This window comes from Arabidopsis thaliana (genome assembly GCF_000001735.4).
Source record: "Arabidopsis thaliana chromosome 1 sequence".
NCBI classification, from domain to species: Eukaryota; Viridiplantae; Streptophyta; class Magnoliopsida; order Brassicales; family Brassicaceae; genus Arabidopsis; species Arabidopsis thaliana.
In genome coordinates this window covers 10,994,162-11,014,366 of record NC_003070.9, presented here as the reverse complement: position 1 = coordinate 11,014,366, position 20,205 = coordinate 10,994,162, and the positions used below count along the sequence as shown (strand labels likewise).

Below are 20,205 nucleotides of genomic sequence, written 5' to 3'. Positions count from 1 at the left end.
TTTCATTGGAACTTACTTGGTCTAAATCGGTTGACTGGTAAAGGCTCCTTGAGAAGTTTATTCAGGGAATCAAGAGAACTTTTGTACAACATTATGAGACTATATAGAGCAGAACCCAAAGGAAACAAACTGAACTGAGAAATCACAAAGTGATCTGGAGCATGATTTGGATCCACAGGTCTAGTCACAAAGGCTGCAATGTAATAGCAAACACGTGAGATCTACGGCACTGCGACAATCCTTTAAATGGAGTCAAAACGAACAAGTCGACGAGGCTTCCCAACGAAGTCTGTGTTACCAGGAGCTCTAACCACTTAAACTACAGCCAAAAGGTTAATGGGACAGTGACAAAAACGGTGAGAAGAATAATCTAAGGATGTGAAGAAGGAGTTGTGTTGATGTAAGAATCACACAAGTACGAAGTTGTCTCTAGGAATAAATGAAGAATCCGTCGAGGTTAACAAGCCAGCGATTAGATGAGAATGTAAAGACGAAGTGGAGTGAAGACGAGGCGAGATAATGAAGACGAAGCGAGTTCGAATGTTGTACTTGCGTCCTTTCTTTGTCCTTTCTCCGTCAGCGGAAATTGCGCATATCCTTTCATTCTTTCTATTTCTGTATTTATAGAACATTCTTTCTAGGGCTTTTCCTCTGTTGCTTTACACTTTTACCCTCTTTATTCTCTTTCACCGTACACATGTCATTCTCTTCCTCATTCCTTCTGTTCGTTGAATCTAGCTTTGACTCACTCTGGGTTTCTCATTCTGTTAGGAAATGGGCTCGGTTTAGCCCTTTACAATCTGGGCCCGAACCGACCCCCAACAAGTTGGAATTTATATGTGGCTTCAACGTCAATGTCAACTTGTATTTCAACTCCTGAAATATCCATAGAAATTTTTGTTTCAACTCTTTTTCTTAACAAATAGCACAAAGGTAAACTGATGAGCTCTCAACATTTCTCGTGTCTGTTCATCAACAAGAGAGTAAGATTATGCATACGAGGAAAGGAACCTGATCATGACAAAATCTTATCTTGTTTTGCGTTAGTGTTTTGTAAATCCAGTAACTTGACTGTCAAGAAACCATTGCCTCACTCAACCCTTTTTCGGAAAAAAAGAAAAGAAACCTTTGCCTCAGTTTTGGTCAATGATTGAATTGTTAGAGTTGATGGTTAAACAATAAAGTTCATTTTTTATGTTGAGATCTGATGAACCACATATATCCACTAGCCGCTTCAATACCAACAATGAAAAGATATATATGTTTTACTTAAACTAAAACAAAACACATCAAAATCTTGATGAAAACAGAAACACATCAATATCAAGTCAGTCACGTAATACTATTATTTTTTTTGAAAACAAATCAACACTGAGAAAATAAATAAACATTGATGGTTTTAACGGGATCTAAATTCTTCGTGTAGAAAATTGAAATCTTATTTAAAAGCTCATGTAGTAATACTGTTTTTTTTTTTGTTTTGTTCAATTTAGTTATTCTTATATATGCTCTAAGTTCGTGGGAGAATTATATATGCCTTTGTGTAAAATTACAATAAAACATTTCAGCTTAGGTGGTTAAGTAACGAAATTCGAATTCCAGATTTTTGTATGTTCTAAAAGAACACTTATTAAGTACTAACGAGAGTCATATATGAATAGATGAATGAAGATATCAGTGAAACATGGAGATTGATTAGAAGTTTGTACTTCATTTTCTCTTAAGATTTGATGAACAATCCACTTCACTAACTAACAATGAAACATTTATGCTTTACTTAAAACTAAACAAACACATCAAAATCATGATGCGAAAGAATTGGACACTTCTGATTCTTTAATTTATTTTCTCTAAAACATTTTCAAGAAACCAATTCATAGGTCTTCTTCATGACCTTCTTTCTGGTAATATTAAGTCCATCACGTTTTCGATCAAAACTGAATAAAAAGTAAAAAGTTAATATAAATGTTGATGGTAAAAAACCCGTATGCTTCTTGGGCTTAACTAGGTTTAATTTAAAAACCCACCTCCCCTAACAGCATCTACTTAGGTCGAACTGTTTAGGAGTTTTCACATACTGGTAATGATGAATTCGTTTCCGAATGATGATCTCGTTTACGAGATACTCTTGAGACTGCCAGCAAAATCAGTTGCAAGGTGTAGTTGCGTGTCGAAGCTACGGAGGTCCATCCTCAGCCGTCAAGATTTCACCGAGTTGTTTCTGACTAAGTCCTCAGCTCGTCCACGTCTCTTATTTGGGGTCAAACGAGCCAACGGTGAGGGCCTCTTCTTCTCGTCGACTCAGCCTCGGAATTCATATGAAAAGTCGTCTCTTGTAGTAGCTGCCGATTTTCATACTAAGTTCTCTGAAGTTATAAGCCGAGAAATTTGTAGCTATGCTTCTGGCTTGATCTATCTCTCTGATATGAGGATCTCAGTGAATGATGAAGATGTAGTGCGTGCGATATGTAACCCTATCACGGGAAAGTATATGGTCTTAAACTGAGAAGGTATGTAAAGTCGTATAGCTATTTAGGGTTTGATCCGATTGACAAGCAATTCAAGGTATTGTTCATGGCTTATCCATCTGGTCCTGATGATCATAAAATTCTGACCTTGGGAACTAGAAGAATGAGGTGGAGAAAGATCCATTGCCCCTTAACTCATGATCCTTTTTGTGAAGGGATATGCATCAATGGGGTTTTATATTACTTAGCTATCCAAATTGATGAACCCTTGGTTAACCAAAGGTCTTTTGTGATAGTTTGCTTTGATGTTAGATTTGAAAAATTCACGTTCATTGACGTAGATTGCTTTTATCATTTGATAAATTATAAGGGAAAATTAGGTGGGATTGATTGGAAACATGGTAACGCTAATGGAAGTCGTACCTTTGAGTTGAGTATGTGGGTTCTTGAGGATGTCGAGAAACATGAATGGTCGAAATACGACTGCACTTTTCTTGAGTATGAAGTCATGTTCTACAATATTTCTCTTGCCGTTGGGATGACTGCTACATGTGAAATTGTTTTGTCGGAGAAGTTTGCATCTAAATCGTTTTATGTCTTCTACTTCAATCCCGAAAGAGAAACTCTCCAAAGAGTTGAAATCCAAGGATTGGAGAATCATTGTAGAGTTTACACTATTACAGACCATGTCGAGGATCTTAATGTTAACGATGCAAAGCAACTCAAGTCAGGCCCATTTATCACTACGAAATAGCCTAAAGCACAACAACGTCGAAGTTGGCTGAATAAGCTTTATACCATAAGAGTCTAGCTATTTCGGCTGACAGTGTGACTTGTCATTTTACAAGTTTTGTGTCAATGTGTGAGCTCCATCACTCTGTTTAGCATGTTCGTCCTGATTAGCATGTCCTAATTGTGTTACACATTACTTTGGAGTTGAGCAAATAAATGTTTTATCTACATTGCGTTTTCATAAAACTCTTTGTTTTCTTCGTAGTCAATGTTAAAAAATTCTTTTAAGATCTATAGTATTCTTGTTTTCTTTGACATGTTTCTACAAAATTATTGTTAGTTCCAAAATCTAAACTTCAAAATTGCATATAATATATCTAAACAATAAAAAGAATAGGAACAATATCCATGACAATGAAAAGACTTTAAAAGGGTGTTTTTCAGAAAAAACAAATACATGAATTTTTTTTTCCAAACTCTTTTCCATAAAGCAGAGGAAAGAATTTGGATCGTCCTGAAGATATATACTTTTCTCATTATTACTTCTGAGTTCTGACATTCCAGATCAGAACTTCAAATCACTCTTCCTGCTCCTAAACCAAGCATATGAGAAACACAGGTTAACTATAAAAGAAAACACAAAATGGCTTTGGTAAGACGTTTCTTGGCTGCAAAGAAGATTATTGGTGGCTCTGTAGCGAAACTGAGGAAAGAAACTTCAGCAATATTATGTTTCTTGCAGTGTACGTCAGATAAAACCAAAAGAAGAAGAAGCAGAGACGCATATTTTGAAGATGGTTACATGGCGAAAAACACCAAATGAAGTGATAGAAATCGCCATGTAAAGCTGAACCCATTCTTAGATCTGAACCGATACTGGTCATATCCAGCCTCTACTACATTGATAAACTATAAGGGTAAAGTAGGTGTGATTAATTTGACGCATGCCTATGAACGTGTATTTCCCCTTCAGTTACGTATGACGGTTCTAGAGGATTTTGAGAAACAGGAATGGTCGACATATGTCTACACTTTGATGGCTGAGAATATAGTCGTTAAGTATGTTTCCGTGGTTGGGATGACTGCTACAGGTGATATTGTTTTGGTGAAAACAAATGCATGCAAACCGTTTTATGTGTTCTACTTTAATCCCGGAAGGAACACTCTCCTAAGTGTTGAAATCCAAGGTGTTGGAGAAGACCACAAATGCCTCAACTTTCATACAGTTTGCGCCTTTGTAGACCATGTAGAGGATCTTCAGTTTAGTTTTAAGAATTGAAAGAGACACCAGCTAGAATCCCAGCAGAACAGAAGCGTACTTAAAGATCATTAAGGGAGTACCGTTGCTCACCTGCAATCAGATAGTGAGGCGTTAATTTAATGCCTTGTGTCTTTTAGGTGACAAAATCTGATTGCCTCTTTTGCTCCCCCCAAGTCAGATGAAATATCTTTCTATTTGATGCGAATTTATTCTTCAGAAATTATGTTTTTTCTTCTATAATCAGAGCCATGCTGAAGTTTTCTTCATAATATTTATAACATAAAGCCTCATTTATGTGAGCTTTAATTTGCACTATATTGGCTTACCATTTTGTTCTAGTTTATATCATAGAGTCTAACTATTATATCATAGAGTCTATCGTGCCAGGTGAAGGAGCACACATATGTTGCAATGAAGCAAATAACTTGAAGTTGGATTTGAAATAGAGATATTCGTGAACATATGAGACGTGCATGCGCTTATTTCTATTTTCCCGTGACACATCAAGATTCGATACAATAACTTAATCAAAGTCAGAATAAATAAGTGAAAGAGCAATCAAGTGAATACAAATGAGTTTTTTTTCTTAATAGGAGAAATTCGTGAGCTTTTTTGAATGTGACATCTCAAGATTCATATATACCTCTGCAATGACATTATTAGAGACGCTTAATTAATTAGCGAAAGTGTACAAGAACTCAGATTAAAAGTAGATTTTGATTCAAATTTCAAGAAACAGAAAATAGATTTTGGTAAGCGGTTTTTAGGCTGCAAAGAAGATTTTGGTGGCTCTGGACCAGAAGAGAAAAGCAACTTCAGCACCAAAAGTTTTTCTTGCAGTGAAGTCAGAGAAAAACCCAGAAGAAGAAGTAGAAATACATTGTGCCAGTCTCTTACTTGAACTAGCCTTCGTTTCAAACTCTTCTCACTAATGCCGAGATATAATGTGGATAAAAAATGTGAGCCGTAAGCCGTCTTCGTATCGACAATCCCCTTGGTGTGTGATTGAGCTGAGACGGTTGCGAACATTCTTGTCAATGAGTTTGATGAGCCGATCCTGTGAAGAATGCATGTCTTCGAGCATTCCGTTCACGTTCAAGTCATTCTTCTTGCTGCTACGCCAAGCAGATACTCCTCATTGACGTGTTGATTATGTTACTTGAGATAAAAATTACAACTGTACAAGAGAAAACACTAATCTATAAAATAAAATACCGGTAAGGTTAGCATAATCATCAGAGAAAGTGAGAAACTCACGTATATTTAGATGGTTAAAGCCCATGTTTCTCGGGCTTTATAGGTTAGCGCCGACCTTGAACTTTACGAGATTTTTCCGTATATAATAAACTTCAGCAATATTATGTTTCTTGCAGTGTATACGTCAAATAAAACCAAAAGAAGAAGAAGCAGAGACGCAAATTTTGAAGATGGTTGCTCTCTGTTACATGGCGATTTTTATCACTTGACTATTCATCTTAGTATCACTGTAGCCTTCGTTCCTCTTTCGAGAGCTTCTTTAGGTTTCTTATGCCTTTCAGTTTAATTATACTGGTAACTGAATATAATATAGCCATAGAACAAATGCAAAAGTTTTAGCAACCATTGAGGAATTTTAAGTACAGAGTCTCTGTCAATTTTTTTCCAATTTTACTTAAGATTTTAGGGTCCAAAAATCTCTGTAATTAAAAACAGTATTAACTAAAGCCAATTTTTATAAATCAGCACAAGGTCTTCAAAAAGTTTGAGCCGGCCCTGTTCCTGACATACTCTCGAGATTGCCTGCAAAATCAATCCTTAGGTTTCGTTGCGTGTAGAAGCTATGGGAGTGAGGGAGTCCATTATTCGTCGTCAAGATTTCCCCCAGTTGTTCCACACCTGGTCATCCTCTAATCCACGTCTCTTGATTGGGATTGTACAAGAAGGGGAGTGGAGCTTCTTCTCCTCTCCTTAGCCTCAGAATCACTAGGGAAGTCGTCTCTTGTAGTAGCCGCCGATTTTCATATGAAATTCTCCAAAGACATAAGCCCAAACAGTTGTAGTTATGCTTCTAGTTTGATATATTTCCCTATTATCCAGATCTCAAAGGAGTGGGACGATGAAGTGCGTGCGATATGTAACCCTAGCACGAGACAATATGCGATCTTACCACCTGACCTCAGAACAACGTACCAAAACTTCGGTCCCCTTTTAGGATTTGATCCGATTGGCAAGCAATTCAAGGTTCTAGTCTTCAACTGTAGAGTCGGAAATGAATTGGTTTATCATATTTTGACATTAGGAACTGAAAATGTGAGGTGGAGAGAGATCATATGTCCCTTTACCTATGAACCTCGTTGGAAAAGGTCGATATGCATTAATGGGATTCTGTATTACTTAGCTGTTAACTCTAATGTATCTTCCAGTGTGATAAACTATAAATTGATAAACTATAAGGGTAAATTAGGTTTGGTTGATTTGGAGAAGGATTATGATGCTGGATATCTCCTTGGGTTACGTATGCAGGTTCTAGAGGATGTCGAGAAAGGGGAATAGAAGAAATATGCCTACACTGTGAGGGCTGATGAGAATAAAGTCTTTAACAACAATCTTTCCGTTGTTGGGGCAACTGCTTCAGGTGAAATTGTTTTGGCGAAGAATTATGCATAGAAACCGTTTTATGTTTTCTAATTTAATCCCGATAGGAACACTCTCCGAAGTGTTGAAATCCAAGGTGTTAGAGAAGAGGAAGAATGGTTTGACGATCATACAGTTCATTAATTACTTTGTAGACCATGTAGAGGATCTTAGGTTTGATGGTATGAAGACAACATATGTTGCACCATCTTTAAGCCCACCAGAACAGAGCACATCATCATCAAGTGAGGACCCTTGCTCACTTGGAACAAGATCATTTCGTAGTAGGTTTGAGAGCATTAACAAATTAATTTGATGCTTTCTGTCTTTTAGAAGATGATTGAAATTTACTAGATTTAAAACCTGATTGCTTACCTTACTCAGCTGAAAAAGCTCTCTAATTGATGCAAATTGTATTTGTACTCTCTATCTGTAAACATTAAGTTATGTCAAAGAATTTCTTTAGAAATTATGCTTTTATGAAGATCCTGTCAATTTTCATTTTCATCTAAAGTCAGTAATAGTCTAATTGAGGATTTAGAAGTAGTAAAGACCTTTGGTACTGTCGGAAAAAAAAGCACACACATATCAAGTAAATAAAAATGAAATTTTTATCAAGAGAGATATGTGAGTTGTTGGCCCAGTGGTAAATTTTCCCGGTGTAGGTGCGGGGTTCGAGGCACATTAAGACAGATCTCTTCTCCAAAAAAATAAATTTAACATGATGTAGATCTCTCACTGAGAAATATAAACTTTTGCGCTTGAATTTTTAAATATTAAGATTTTTTGGTCCGTGACACGTCATTTGTTCTCTGCAATGAGATTAGATAACAAACTCTTCTTTCTTTCTCTCTGCATGTAATTTGGGGCTTCCAAAAATAAAAGTAAATACTTCGATTAGAGGCTGCAAGAAATTATGTGTTTTAAAATAGTTTTTTTTTTCTTTCGCCGACTAACTTTGAGTTAACTAGTTTGAGCTCAGTGGTCAACTATTAAGCTGGCTTCAATTAAATCCTTAAAAGTAGAAATGAAAGATTTTAAATGATTGTTAGAGAGTTTTTTATAATCTTGTTGATTAGTTTTTTATAATCTTGTAAAGAATCTCAAACAATCTCTCTATTTTGATAATACTTTCCATGACTTTTCATGACTTCATTTTGTGAAGAAAAATGTAAGAAGTCATGAACCAATAACATAATAATTTAAATCATTAACAATCATTAACACTCAAAGATTCTTTTGTTTTAATTGAATAACACAAAACTTGTAATGACTTTATAAAAGTATGAATCTAATAACCCAAAATTTATGAAGATTTTAGATTACTTTTTACAAATCTTAAATGAATAACACAAAACTTTAACATATTTTAAATAAATCTTGATTGAATAACAACAGATTATACATGATAATTTAAATCACTAAAACTCTTTTAAAATCATAAACGAATAACATCCCTTAGTTTATTCACCCAAAAAATCAAGTTTAACACAAGCATTTTTTTAGAAAAATTCTTGTTCATTCACCCCTCTTTAATAACTAATCAAAATACAATAATATGCCATTTAACACTATATTTAAGAATAAATCAAAATTAAAATTAGAAAACAAATAAGGAAATCAAATCTGTATATTTTTAATTAAAGAAGATTAAATATCAGTGTATGTTTATAAATAAGAATTTGAGTTTAGATTTGATAATTAAACAAAATTAAATGTCGGTTTGGGTTTATAAATAAGAATTAGGGATTGTAATGACAAGTTTTAGGATTGTGTCTTTGAACAGAGATATTTTCCATAATCCAGAGATTCACCAATTTGCGATTTCTCGCAAACACAAGGACGATCATGAATAGTGAAGAAAACACAGATTCCATTCCTATTGATCTCATTCTTGATATACTCTCGAGATTGCCTTCAAAGTCAATCGCGAGGTGTCGCTGCGTGTCGAAGCTATGGGAATCCATGATTCGTCAGTCATACTTCACCGAGTTGTTCCTCACCAGGTCTTCATCTCGTCCACATCTCTTAATCGCTGTCGAACAAGAAGGGGAGTGGAAATTCTTCTCGTTGCCTCAACCTAAAAATTATCTTGGGAAGTCGTCTCTTGTAGTAGCCGCTAATCTCCATCTGAAATTCTTTGAAGACAAACGCCCACAACACGGTTGTAGTTATGCTTCTAGTTTGATCTATTTCCCTAATATGACGATCCGAAAGAAGGGTGACGATCACTTGGGTGTGATATGTAACCCTAGCACAGGGCAGTATGGGTATGTGATCTTACCACCTTTACTGGATTTCAAGAGCGTGCCTTACGGTAAATTTTTAGGGTTTGATCCGATTGACAAGCAATTCAAGGTATTAATCCCGATATTCGATTTTGATAAACATCAAACGGATCATCATATTCTTACATTAGGAGCTGAAACAGTTGGGTGGAGGAAGATCCAATCTCCCTTACGCTATCTTCCTCATAGTAATGGAACAATTTGCATCAATGGGATTTTGTATTACCTAGCTAAAATTAATTATGCAATGGATAAAAATGTGCTAGTTTGCTTTGATGTTAGGTCTGAGAATTTTGTGTTTCTACGTCTTAACACATACTGCTCTTCTACTAAATTGGTAAACTATAAGGGTAAATTAGGCATGATTAATCAAGAGTATGTTGATGATGGTGGTTTTCCCCTAAAGTTAAGTGTGTGGGTTCTAGAGGATGTCGGAAAAGAAGAATGGTCGACATATGTCTACACTTTGAGGGATGATAATAAAGTCGATCAGGTTAAATATAATCTCTCCGTTGTTGGGGTGACTGCTTCAGGTGAAATTGTTTTGGTGAAGAAGACTCAAACACTTAAGCCATTTTATGTTTTATACTTTAACCCCGACAAAAATACTCTCTTAACTGTTGAAGTCAAAGGACTACACCGGGGATTGTATGCCGTACACAGAATTTACGCCTTTGTAGACCATGTAGAGGATCTTGAGTTTAATATTATGAAGACAACATATGCTGCAAAATCAAAATTCTCTCAGGAAGACCGTTTTTAATTACCCGCAACAAGATCTTTGTAAGCTTGAGAGCCCCAACAAATTCAATGCTCTGTGTCTTTTAGATGATGATGATGATGATACATAGGTTCTATGGTTGCTTCCCAAGTAAGATAAAAAGTTTCACTATTTGATGCAAGTTGTATTCTCTCTTTGTAAACCATTGAAAATTTAATGAAGTTCTATAAGAAAATATGTTTTAAGATTTCTGTCTATTTTATTTTTTATTCAGAGTCACACACATCAAGATCCATAATTAACCATTGTTCCCTTCTATGAGATAACAAACGTTACTTGCTTTCTCTGTGCAAGCATTTTATTTATTTGGACTCCCAAAAATAAAAGTAAACACTTTAAGAGAAACTCGGATTAAAAGTAAAGACTTATTATATTCAGAAAAACTAGTTGAACCAGCGTTTGATTAATTGTTGCTGCCTCTTCAACATATACAGTCAATGCCTCTCCATCTAACTCTGCTCTACCAACCCGCCATTGTAGCTGATTCTGAAGCCATAAATTTAAAAGCCAAAACCGCTGTGCCGGGAATTGTTACAAACACAGCAAATCTAGTGAGTGAAACTGCACAAGTCTTGGCTTTGATACAACCAAATTAGACACAACAGTTTCATAGACTGAACACATTGAAAAGGGTTCTCCCACTGAGTTGAAAACTGCAATAAAAACTGATACTAAAACCATTACAAGAGAGGCTGCCCAGCCTACTACTTACTGATGGCATAGATGTTTACTGGTATTCATTGGGAAATAACCGGTTTGCAACACCTGAAGCGCCGGGACTGGACAGGGACGGGTATAATCAATCCAACAAGCCATCAAATTAGAGATGATGATAATAAATATGGGAGAATCTTAACAATGTTTAAACAATGAATAAATGTTTTCCTTTACAATCTTAATCAATCTATATAAAGTCATCTTATTATATAAAGTAGGATGGTTTTCAAAGCTAGTAATTCATATGATCGCGAAAAAAACACTCTCCAAGGTGTTGGAGCTAACGGTGAAGCTTTTGAGACCGATTGCAGAGTTAGGGTTCACTCTCATATCGAGCATCACATTGGAGATGAAGATGAAGATGGCTATGGAGATAGAGGTGAATATGAAGATTGATATGCAGATGGAGATGGCTATGGAGATGAAATGGTTATGAAGATGGCTATGGAGATGAATATGAATATCATGAAGAAGACAGTTAGGGAGAGGTCTGTGGATAGCTGAATCATATGTCCTTCATAGACTTTTTTGATTAATCAAGCTTTCATATTTTTAAATCGTATGTCTTTTCAGATTTAAAATCAATATATTTGATGTGGTTGCTTCAATTGGGGGTCAAACGTGGATTTGGGGTGTTCTGGTAAAAGTGGTCACAGTTCTTGTGGAAGATTCACAATTATATATATAACAAGCTGCAAGTCTCTTTCAAGTTGCTGCTTCAGCAGGAGATGAGAGTTTTCGAAGGACAACAACGGAATCACCAATTTCAATTGTTTTTCCAATTCCATCGCCGAATCCGTCTTTCCAAACCATGTTCTGCCCAAAGTATATCTGCATCATATTTAAATCTACCATTCAAAACCCTCGTATTCATTTGTTATGACGATAAACCGGACCACGGTCTTTCTTTACCTTTCCGTGTGGTTTACTCTTTGGCTGTAAAACTTTGTCTGACCTGAAAGTCCTCAAAGTCTCAATTGGCTCTTGACCTCCAATACCAGTTTCTTGACTAATCGTAGGTACCTGATCATGGACGGATTAAAAAAACTTATCCTTAAAAGAACAAAACCAAAAATGAAGAAGATTCTTCATGGAGTTTTGAACTATGACAAGGTTTTGATATACCTTGCAGCGAGAGCATAATTTCACACCGTGAAAGGTGAAACCGTTTATAAGGATCTCTGTCCATAAGTCTTCAGCAAATGGTTCACATCCATCAACAAAGATGCTGTAACATTTCCCAGTGAGAGTTATCAAGTGTTGTTACAAAGCAATAAAAACAGTGAAGGCTTTCTGAAGCATACTTGGGTCTAAATCGGTTGATCGGTACAGGCTCCTTGAGAAGCTTATTCAGGGAATCAAGCGAACCCTGGAAATAGCACGAGACTGTTTAACGCAGAACCGAAAGAAAGAAATCGAATTTGATCCTCTGACCTGTGATATAAGCAAGAATGGATACATATCCGAGAACATCGCAATGTGACCTGGAGCATAATTTGGATCCACAGGCCTAGTCTCATAGGCTGCAATATAACATGTGACTTGTGATGAAATATGCACCGCCAAAATCTTTCAAAGGAGTCAAGCTTAACTGATTAAGACAGGAAAAAAGTTTATGAGACCTGAATTAAAACGAACAAGTCGACAAGGCTTCCCAACAAAGTTTGTAAACCACTGAGATGCTTCTTCTCCTTCATCTAGTGCGGAGCCAGACCACTCCCAAACTGAGACACCGTCTGCTATTTTGTCGGGTTTAGCTAGGGAGACCTTAAGGGCATCCATACCAGGAGCTCTAACCACTGCAAACACAGCCAAAAGATGAGAAAAAGACCAACTTCATTAAAACAAAAAGCCAGCTGAATAAGAAGACATAAAAACAATCTGACCCATGTTAGAGCTCTTCTCAGGCTCCCAGTCCTCTCCAAACGCATGCTTAGGCATTTCTACTTCAATCAAAGAAAGCTTTGGTTCCACTCTCTGAGTCAATCCTCTTCCTTTAGAATTCACAATCAACCAGTTTCGATCCCATCGAAATCCTAAGCAACCAAACCCCAAAAAAAACTTAGCTTTTCTAATTTTCCCCAAACAAATCACACCAAAATAATCACATCAGCTCTCACAATGACAACTTCATTAAACTGTTTTGGATTACTTCACACTTAATCATTCACATTCCAAGTCTTATACACTTTTAGAGAATCATTGAGGACAGCACAAAAATCAATCTTTCCACTTAATAACTTTCAGAGACTCAGAGTCACACTAAAGACAACTTAGACCCACCAACAAGGAGTCTCACTGAATGATGATGAACCCTTAAACAACGGGCTAATCGAAAATATCGTAAGAAGACTTAAACCCAGATGAAGAAACAGCTCTAATATGAAACCCAAGAAGGAAAAATCGAATTCGAAACCAAAAAATGAGAAATTTTTCTCGAAACTAGTTTTTGTTGATACCGGTGGGAGTGAGAGCTGCCTGAGACAGAGAAATTCCTCGACATGATTTGATCGGATAAACGAACAAAGACGATACTCTCGCAGCGACTTCACTTGCCGGCGACGGTGACAACAACGGCGACAAAGTATTCTCCATCTCTTCTTTTTCTCTAACGTTGACTTCTCCCGAAGAACTTAATCTTACAATTAGTATATTTTCATTTATGTCCCCAAATTTCTTATGTTTTTCTATTAAAGCCTCAAACTTTGTTTATGATAAAAATATCCTTACTGTTACATTTCCCCAACCAATTCATTCTCTGTATGAGATGACCAAAGAGCTGTTTGATTTACCACTTTCAATACAATTTCCTTTTTAAATCTTAATGCATATATCTTATCTACAAGAATGAAAAGAGTCAATAAAAATGACCCAAAAAGAAGTATTTTTCAAGATTAAACAAAGAAATTTTTTCATCTTTAGCTCTCTTTAAGAAAAATTTCATCTTTTCAAGATTTATAAAATTAGGCTGCAGAAGTTAATCTCAGCTGTTGGTGTTGAGATTCACCAGTCATTGGATCGGTTGTGTTTTGGCTCTCTAATGGCATGTACTGAGACATAATCGCCATGATTTCTGAATCCATATAAGACTGCATTTTCGTTTTGACACAAAATAATGATCATTAGATAGATAATAGATTCATGATGATGAATGAGTTTGAAGATTAAGTAAAGAGAAGAAAAAAAATGTTTGGAGAAACATACCCTGAGACGATACTTGTAGAATACGTAACCACCTACACATATGCTTGCAACTGCAGCTAGAATCACAAATGTAGGGAACCATCCGATTCTTGATCCGCTTCTCTCTGCGAGAAACGAAAAACAAAGAAATGAGAATATGATTCTTGGATTGTTTCAAAAAGAATCTGAAAAGTTTTAGATCTTTACTGACCAATACAAGTGTCTTGTTCTTTCATGTAGAGACGATTTCCAGAGCATTTGCATTCAAAGCCTCCCCATTTGTTCTTACAGTTGCATCCATCACATTGACAAGCTGATTGCTCCTTACACTCATCAATGTCTATATGTCGTAGATGAATCAGTTTAAGAAAACATGATGAGAGATTTTGAATTCTAGAGAAAATAAAAGTTTTCACCTTCACATTTAAGACCATCTCCTTTAAACCCTGGAGGGCAGCGACATCCCGATGTCTCCAAGTTCTGAACTCAACAATTGGAGAAAATTTGTAAGTTTCAAACATTATGGCATTATTACTGAAAAGGCCATAACACAGTAGAGTAACTAACCGAGCAAGCCGAGAAAGTTAAGCCCTTTTTGGTTTCAGACCAGCAACCTCCTTGGTTAATCGAGCATCTTGCAGGGCCATAAGCTGTTATAACATTCAAGTCAGAACACAAAATGTTTATAATGAAGTGTTTCTACAAGATATCAATGTAGAAGTTGAAGAACGTACGTTCACATGATGTATATCCATCTCCTTTATACTGTACACCATTCACAACAGGGCATTCACAGACTCTTCCTCTAAATGTGTCCTGATAGAATCCATTTTTAGGTATAAAACTAACCAAATATCTATAAAAATGTAGTCCCTTAAGTTCATCGGTTCTAAGTACCTTGCAAGCTGTTACATTGGACTTCTTGTCCTCCCAACACCCTCCATTTGCTTCGAGACATTCATTTGTTTCAATATCTGTTTCAACAGTGTAAACAAAACAAGACTTCTTTAGTACATTCTATTACCACACATGAATATAAGCTTACAAGGGAATTTCTATAACCTCCACTTAGACAGATCCCGGGTTCGGTTCTTTCCTTGAATCCAGAACATATAGCCTTAAGTACTGCATTTCTCTCAAGTTTACCTGAGCAACAAAATCAGGTAAAGAACTTAAGAATCCTAACTTTTCGGTAACTGATTTACAATGAGAAGGAATGAAACAAACCGCGGTATTGAGCATTGTTGACGATCAATGTTGGCAAGATTGTGACATCTCCGCGGTCACCTTGTCCTACCTATAAGTAACAAAGAAAAAAAATCTCAGTGAATCGGTTTAAAAAGACGGTAAAATATAGACGCATTTAAGAAGAGAGCCAAGACCTGAAGTGCTTGCTCAGCTTTCAAAACTTCATTCTCCACATTAGCATCAGGATCACCAATACATTTCTTGATCTTGTCAAGTGGCAAACCTGAGAATAAGAGAAAACTCAAGACGCTGAATGTGAAGAAAGGGTACTAAAAATTATTGTGATGTCCCTTACCTAGAGATTCAACAACTCTCTCTGCACATTCTTTGCTATACTTCTTCTCCTTCATTGAACATCTAATGTGAAAATCAGTCACATAGTCCCACCAAACCCAAGACCGGTTATTCTCTTTAGCTACTTTATGAACACACAACTGTCTCAAGTTCTCGAAGACAATGTCTTTACCATCGTATCCATCACCAAAGTCTTGTTCAGGGTCAGGAGCACAATACCTCCCTTGGTTTATACACTGAGACTTACATTGATTGCTAGAAACATAATCTTTAGGACAAAACCATGTAATGTAATGAGGTGTGAACAAAGAGTATCCTCCTTTTTCAAGAATCTGCGCATGTCCTTTGAAGTTTTTTACGAAATTCATCTGCTCATCACACCGTGCACCACACTCATCGTTCGTGTTAGTCCATAGCTCATACTCAACTCTCTCATCCGGATGAGGTAATGACTCACTCCAGTCTATCTTCAGGACTACTTCCTCACCTTTCTTAAGAGCTTGCTTGAGAGTATTGGCGAAAGAAAAGTCTATTAAAGCCGATGGAATGTTGAGTTTCTCTATAAAGTCATCAGCTTCTTTGGATTCCTCAGGTGAATCCATTGTTATCAATGGCTCATCGACGTTATCAGCTACTAAAACTGCTGCTACACCGGATTGTTGACCGTTCCATACCTTTAATGCAAAGTAACACTCTAATGCAAAACAAAACAATGAATCAAAACCAAATATTTACCATTTCTGTCACATATGTAAATAACAGAACTTTCTACATCTACACAGAAATATGGAACAAATCAAATAGAAAGACTTGTCTCAATCTCAATGAACTTAAAAAGAGAAAGCTTTTAAGTTCTTCAACAAACTAAATTAAGATTGAGACAAGTCTGGTATACCAGAAAGTTGGAACATTACCAAATTTGAAGTAATATTTGGATCAAAAGGAGATTGAAAGATGTAAACTAAGACTTAAAAGAGAGAGCTTTAAAGGTTAAGACAAGTCTCCTATGTAAATGACAAAACTTTCTATCTCTTAACCATAAATTTGGTTGATTATATAACTTGCAAAAGAATTTGGATGAAAGATGTAAAACTAAGTCATAAAAGAGAAATCTTTTGCTATATTATACAACAAAACTTTCATGTAAATGACAAAACTTTCTATTTCTAACCAAAAACTTGCAATTTGGAACAATTTGAATGAAACAGTTACCTCCACGATCGATGATCAAAATGGTAGGACGAGGGAATTTGGGTTTGAAAGTTTTGTCAAAAGAGTCACATCCATAAGCTCCTTGACCGGCGTAAACGACGGAGCCGATCATGTAACCACCGTAGTTAGGAACACCGAAGTTAGCAATGGCTGCGTCGTGCTTAGACCGCATTGCCAAAGGGTTTAGAATCGTCACGCTACTCTTCTCAACGATGAATCTCCCGAAAACTCCGTTGACCACCATAGTCAACGCTAGAAACAGAGCCAAGGTGGCTCCTTTATGAATCAAAGACATTGTTTCTGATCAATAAAAAAACAGAGTTTCAAAACTTGTGCTTCGAATTTCTTTTGTGGGTTTTACGTTTGTTGCATGAGAAAGTGAGAAAGCAAATCGGAAAGTAATGATTTTTTTCGATTTTTCTTAAACAGAGTTTGAGAGAAAAAATGAATGACTCTGTTTTTTGTCCTTGTGGAGAAAAAGAGATGTGAGCGTAAAGTAAACGGGAGAGAAAGAGATGACTTGACAGAGTCAGCGGAACTAACCATGTCTCTGCAACTACTGATTCAACAAACTTCTCTTTCTTTCATTTTCTCTTCTCTCAATTTTAAAATGATTTACGAGAAAAAAAAAAAAAAGTATTAACGTTTTCTTAGAATGTAAGGCAATCGTGAGATCCTATCATTTTTATTCAAAGCTCTAATCTTGAAGATTAATCAAGTGGCAAAACGTTAAAAAGGTATGGGTGGCTTAAGTTTAAGTCCACAAGTTTCAATTTTTATCCGGACACATCATATGTAAATACTTTTGAATTTATAATGATAACAAAGATCAAGACTATGCTTACTTCATTGACTTTTTAAAATGCAAAGTCTATTGAAGTAGCATTTGGGTTAAGTTAGAAACTTAGAATCATCCAAACGACGATGTGACAATTACTAGGAGACATGAATAGTTGCTTAATCAATATTGATTAGTTTAATGAATTATCCAACCTAATTGTTAACTTTACCACTATTTATTACCAATATATTTAAGGCAGACCAAGAATATGATGTGTTTTTTTAATAGATCATGATGTGTTTATTTTAATATAAGTTCAGGGAAATGGTTACAAACATGCAATTTTTATTTAGCTGAGAGACTATGTCTCTAAGTGTAAAATGATTAGAATGAATTATAGTTAGTACTAAATATTTATATCTTCTACTTGTGGGATGAGAGAAAATTATTATATTCAGTGAACAATGATTTTGATTAATGATTACATGTCAATCCATAATTTAAATTGTCTCATTGGTTGGAGACTCATGCCAGCTTTTTTTCATATACAACAGGAAGATAGAAATGTGTATATTTTATTTTATCGAATTGGAGTTTCTACTTTCTACAAATGGAGATAAAATGGTAACAAAAAGTAGCAAGAGACTAATACAATGATGTTCAAAATAACTTTTTCTTCACGTCATGCAAATGAATAGAATAGACAACAAACATACATTGCCAAATGCCAAGAACGTTCAAATTACGCTACAAATACCAATAAGAATTCACAAAAACGTCTTTTTCATTTCAAAGAAGCCAATTAACACTAATGTTACCAAGCCATATCAAAAGTGGGAACTGGACCAAGGCTAAAAACAGAAGAAGGTAGTGATGTTTGCTCGAATCGTAACTTCTTACTTCAGCAAACAGAACACGTTTCATCGTCTTCACCAAGAAAATCCCAGTGCATAGACAAGTCCATGGCATCAACGCGTAGTACGAGTATCCCCACATTATTTTGGCAAAGCCCGCAAGACACAGACCAGCAAAAGCATACCCTCCGTATGCCACAATATCTAGTAATGGTGCCTCTCCACTACCAAGTGATAGAAGTGTTACTTTCAGGAGCATTACTTGCAAAAACCAACCAACCAATCCTTTCACAAACAGCCAATTCAAAGCTTCCGGTGTAAACCTAGAGACCAATCAGGTTTGAAATGGATTAATAATCACTCTGTCCACAACAATCATTCAAGACCTAAGACAGAAAACTATTTAGAGGGAATCATAGGGAGGGAGACGAAGCACAACACTTACTTTCCATTAAGTCCCAATGAAAGACCAGCAAGAACAACGTAGGTACCAAATGCCATAAAGGGAATGTACAAGTCTGGAGCATTGATATCATATATTGGAGGCTTGTATGAGAGCCTACCACCAACTGGTTCAGATATTCTGGTCCAGTGTCCCTGAGGGTTTGAAGCAGAACCCACAATAGTACAATTAAATGGCTGATAATAAGAGAAAGTCCCAAACAGAAGAAGAAAAGAGAAGACTAGCTTACCCGGTGTAGGAAAGGAAACAGAACAACCTTCAGTTTATTCCTCACATATTGATCATTCACTTGGAAATAGTATTGCGGATCAGAGAAGTACCGGCTTATCTATTCCATTGCGATAACAACAAGTTCAAAACCATGAAAACCAGATATTACGTGTGATATGGAATCATAAAGAGTTCACTTACATTGCTCTGAACATACTCAGAGCTCGATCCTAAAATTCTCTCCCCATACGCTCCCAAACCACCACGGATAAAACCCGAGCCAGCTCCAGTGAAAGGATTACCAAATGGACCAGGCTCAGGGTTTCCTGGAGGTCTTGGCATCCCCGGTTGAGGTCCCATGTTATTATACATCTCTGCCATCAAACCAAAACAATCACATCTTTATCTCAAACCAAACCAACCACAGTCAATACACATCTCCAACTTCTAAACTCTTAACTCTTGAAACCAAACAGTATTATCAACATTTACTTCTTAGATTCCACAGAATCTTCTTCAAAATTTCAATTTCAATTTCCACAGAATCTTCTTAGATCCTAATATCGATTCTAAAGTCATAATCTCAATTCGTAATCACTTCCATTGCTTTTTCGAATTTCAATCACGACAATGCATAACAAAGCAAAGCCAAAACTAGATCTATGATTCAACCAGAAGCATTCAAGTTCAATAACACAATCAATCCAAACCTAAAATCTATCGAAATTTATCAAATCTAACAAAAGAACAAAGATCTGATTCGCTAATCGAGAAACAACAACGCATACGAAATAGCAAGACGAAGAGCAAAATTCCACTACCGATCCACACCAAATCAAAACTAACCCGGAGATAAAGAGGTAGAGAGCTCAAAGCTTCAACGAGAAAGTTAGAGTTTTCTTCAAATGGAAACAATGGATTCTCCTCAGAAATCAAACAGTGTGATCTGCACGCAGACGAAGAAGGGTATTATCGGGTTTTCCATTCGAAGCGTTCTTCTCTATTTATTTGGGCCTAAATTGGGCCAATAATTTTCCGAATAGGCTCTAAACTTGGATAGGATACATTTAAACTCGTAACCAAACAGAACCGGAGCAATT

At 36.2% G+C, this 20,205-nt stretch overlaps 5 protein-coding genes, 1 long non-coding RNA gene and 1 pseudogene across 8 annotated transcripts; 4 read left to right on the top strand and 3 right to left on the bottom strand.

Annotated features, from left to right (window-relative positions):
• Positions 1-424: 424 nt before the first annotated feature.
• On the top strand, positions 425-856 carry AT1G06383. The gene has a single exon (NR_139073.1). It is a non-coding gene; the product is annotated as an other RNA (long non-coding RNA).
• A 1,230-nt stretch (positions 857-2,086) lies between these two features.
• Positions 2,087-4,479, top strand: AT1G30925 (F-box/associated interaction domain protein; the record flags this gene model as incomplete). Its single annotated transcript, NM_001332932.1, has 4 exons — positions 2,087-2,487; positions 2,529-3,171; positions 3,820-3,931; positions 4,064-4,479. 4 exons carry the CDS (start codon positions 2,087-2,089, stop codon positions 4,477-4,479), a joined length of 1,572 nt encoding a protein of 523 aa, NP_001319119.1.
• A 1,649-nt stretch (positions 4,480-6,128) lies between these two features.
• AT1G30921 lies at positions 6,129-7,255 on the top strand (annotated as a pseudogene). Its single transcript has one exon.
• Positions 7,256-8,922: 1,667 nt separating this feature from the next.
• On the top strand, positions 8,923-10,283 carry AT1G30920 (F-box family protein; the record flags this gene model as incomplete). Its single annotated transcript, NM_102829.2, has 1 exon — positions 8,923-10,283. One exon carries the CDS (start codon positions 8,923-8,925, stop codon positions 10,123-10,125), a length of 1,203 nt encoding a protein of 400 aa, NP_174377.1. The 3' UTR covers positions 10,126-10,283.
• An 857-nt stretch (positions 10,284-11,140) lies between these two features.
• AT1G30910 (Molybdenum cofactor sulfurase family protein) lies at positions 11,141-13,505 on the bottom strand. Its single transcript, NM_102828.4, has 8 exons — positions 13,320-13,505; positions 12,747-12,896; positions 12,483-12,659; positions 12,295-12,383; positions 12,165-12,229; positions 11,986-12,088; positions 11,773-11,883; positions 11,141-11,691 (listed from the first exon to the last, which is right to left on the bottom strand). The coding sequence occupies exons 1-8, from the start codon at positions 13,453-13,455 to the stop codon at positions 11,566-11,568; spliced, it is 957 nt and encodes a 318-aa protein (NP_174376.1). The 5' UTR covers positions 13,456-13,505; the 3' UTR covers positions 11,141-11,565.
• Positions 13,506-13,557: 52 nt separating this feature from the next.
• On the bottom strand, positions 13,558-17,497 carry VSR6 (VACUOLAR SORTING RECEPTOR 6). Its single transcript, NM_102827.2, has 12 exons — positions 16,798-17,497; positions 15,587-16,279; positions 15,426-15,514; positions 15,271-15,340; positions 15,106-15,189; positions 14,941-15,017; positions 14,778-14,859; positions 14,611-14,693; positions 14,460-14,523; positions 14,255-14,383; positions 14,065-14,168; positions 13,558-13,949 (listed from the first exon to the last, which is right to left on the bottom strand). Exons 1-12 carry the CDS (start codon positions 17,090-17,092, stop codon positions 13,824-13,826), a joined length of 1,896 nt encoding a protein of 631 aa, NP_174375.1. The 5' UTR covers positions 17,093-17,497; the 3' UTR covers positions 13,558-13,823.
• A 646-nt stretch (positions 17,498-18,143) lies between these two features.
• Positions 18,144-20,124, bottom strand: AT1G30890 (Integral membrane HRF1 family protein). 2 transcript variants are annotated; one of them, NM_102826.4, is made up of 5 exons: positions 19,952-20,124; positions 19,307-19,479; positions 19,125-19,223; positions 18,878-19,029; positions 18,144-18,755 (listed from the first exon to the last, which is right to left on the bottom strand). In NM_102826.4, the coding sequence occupies exons 2-5, from the start codon at positions 19,475-19,477 to the stop codon at positions 18,368-18,370; spliced, it is 810 nt and encodes a 269-aa protein (NP_564367.1). In that variant the 5' UTR covers positions 19,478-19,479; positions 19,952-20,124; the 3' UTR covers positions 18,144-18,367. The 2 variants fall into 2 exon arrangements, with proteins under 2 accessions (NP_564367.1, NP_001077633.1); NM_001084164.1 differs by lacking the exon at positions 19,952-20,124 and adding an exon at positions 19,894-19,927 and having other exon boundaries at positions 18,233-18,755.
• Positions 20,125-20,205: the final 81 nt, after the last annotated feature.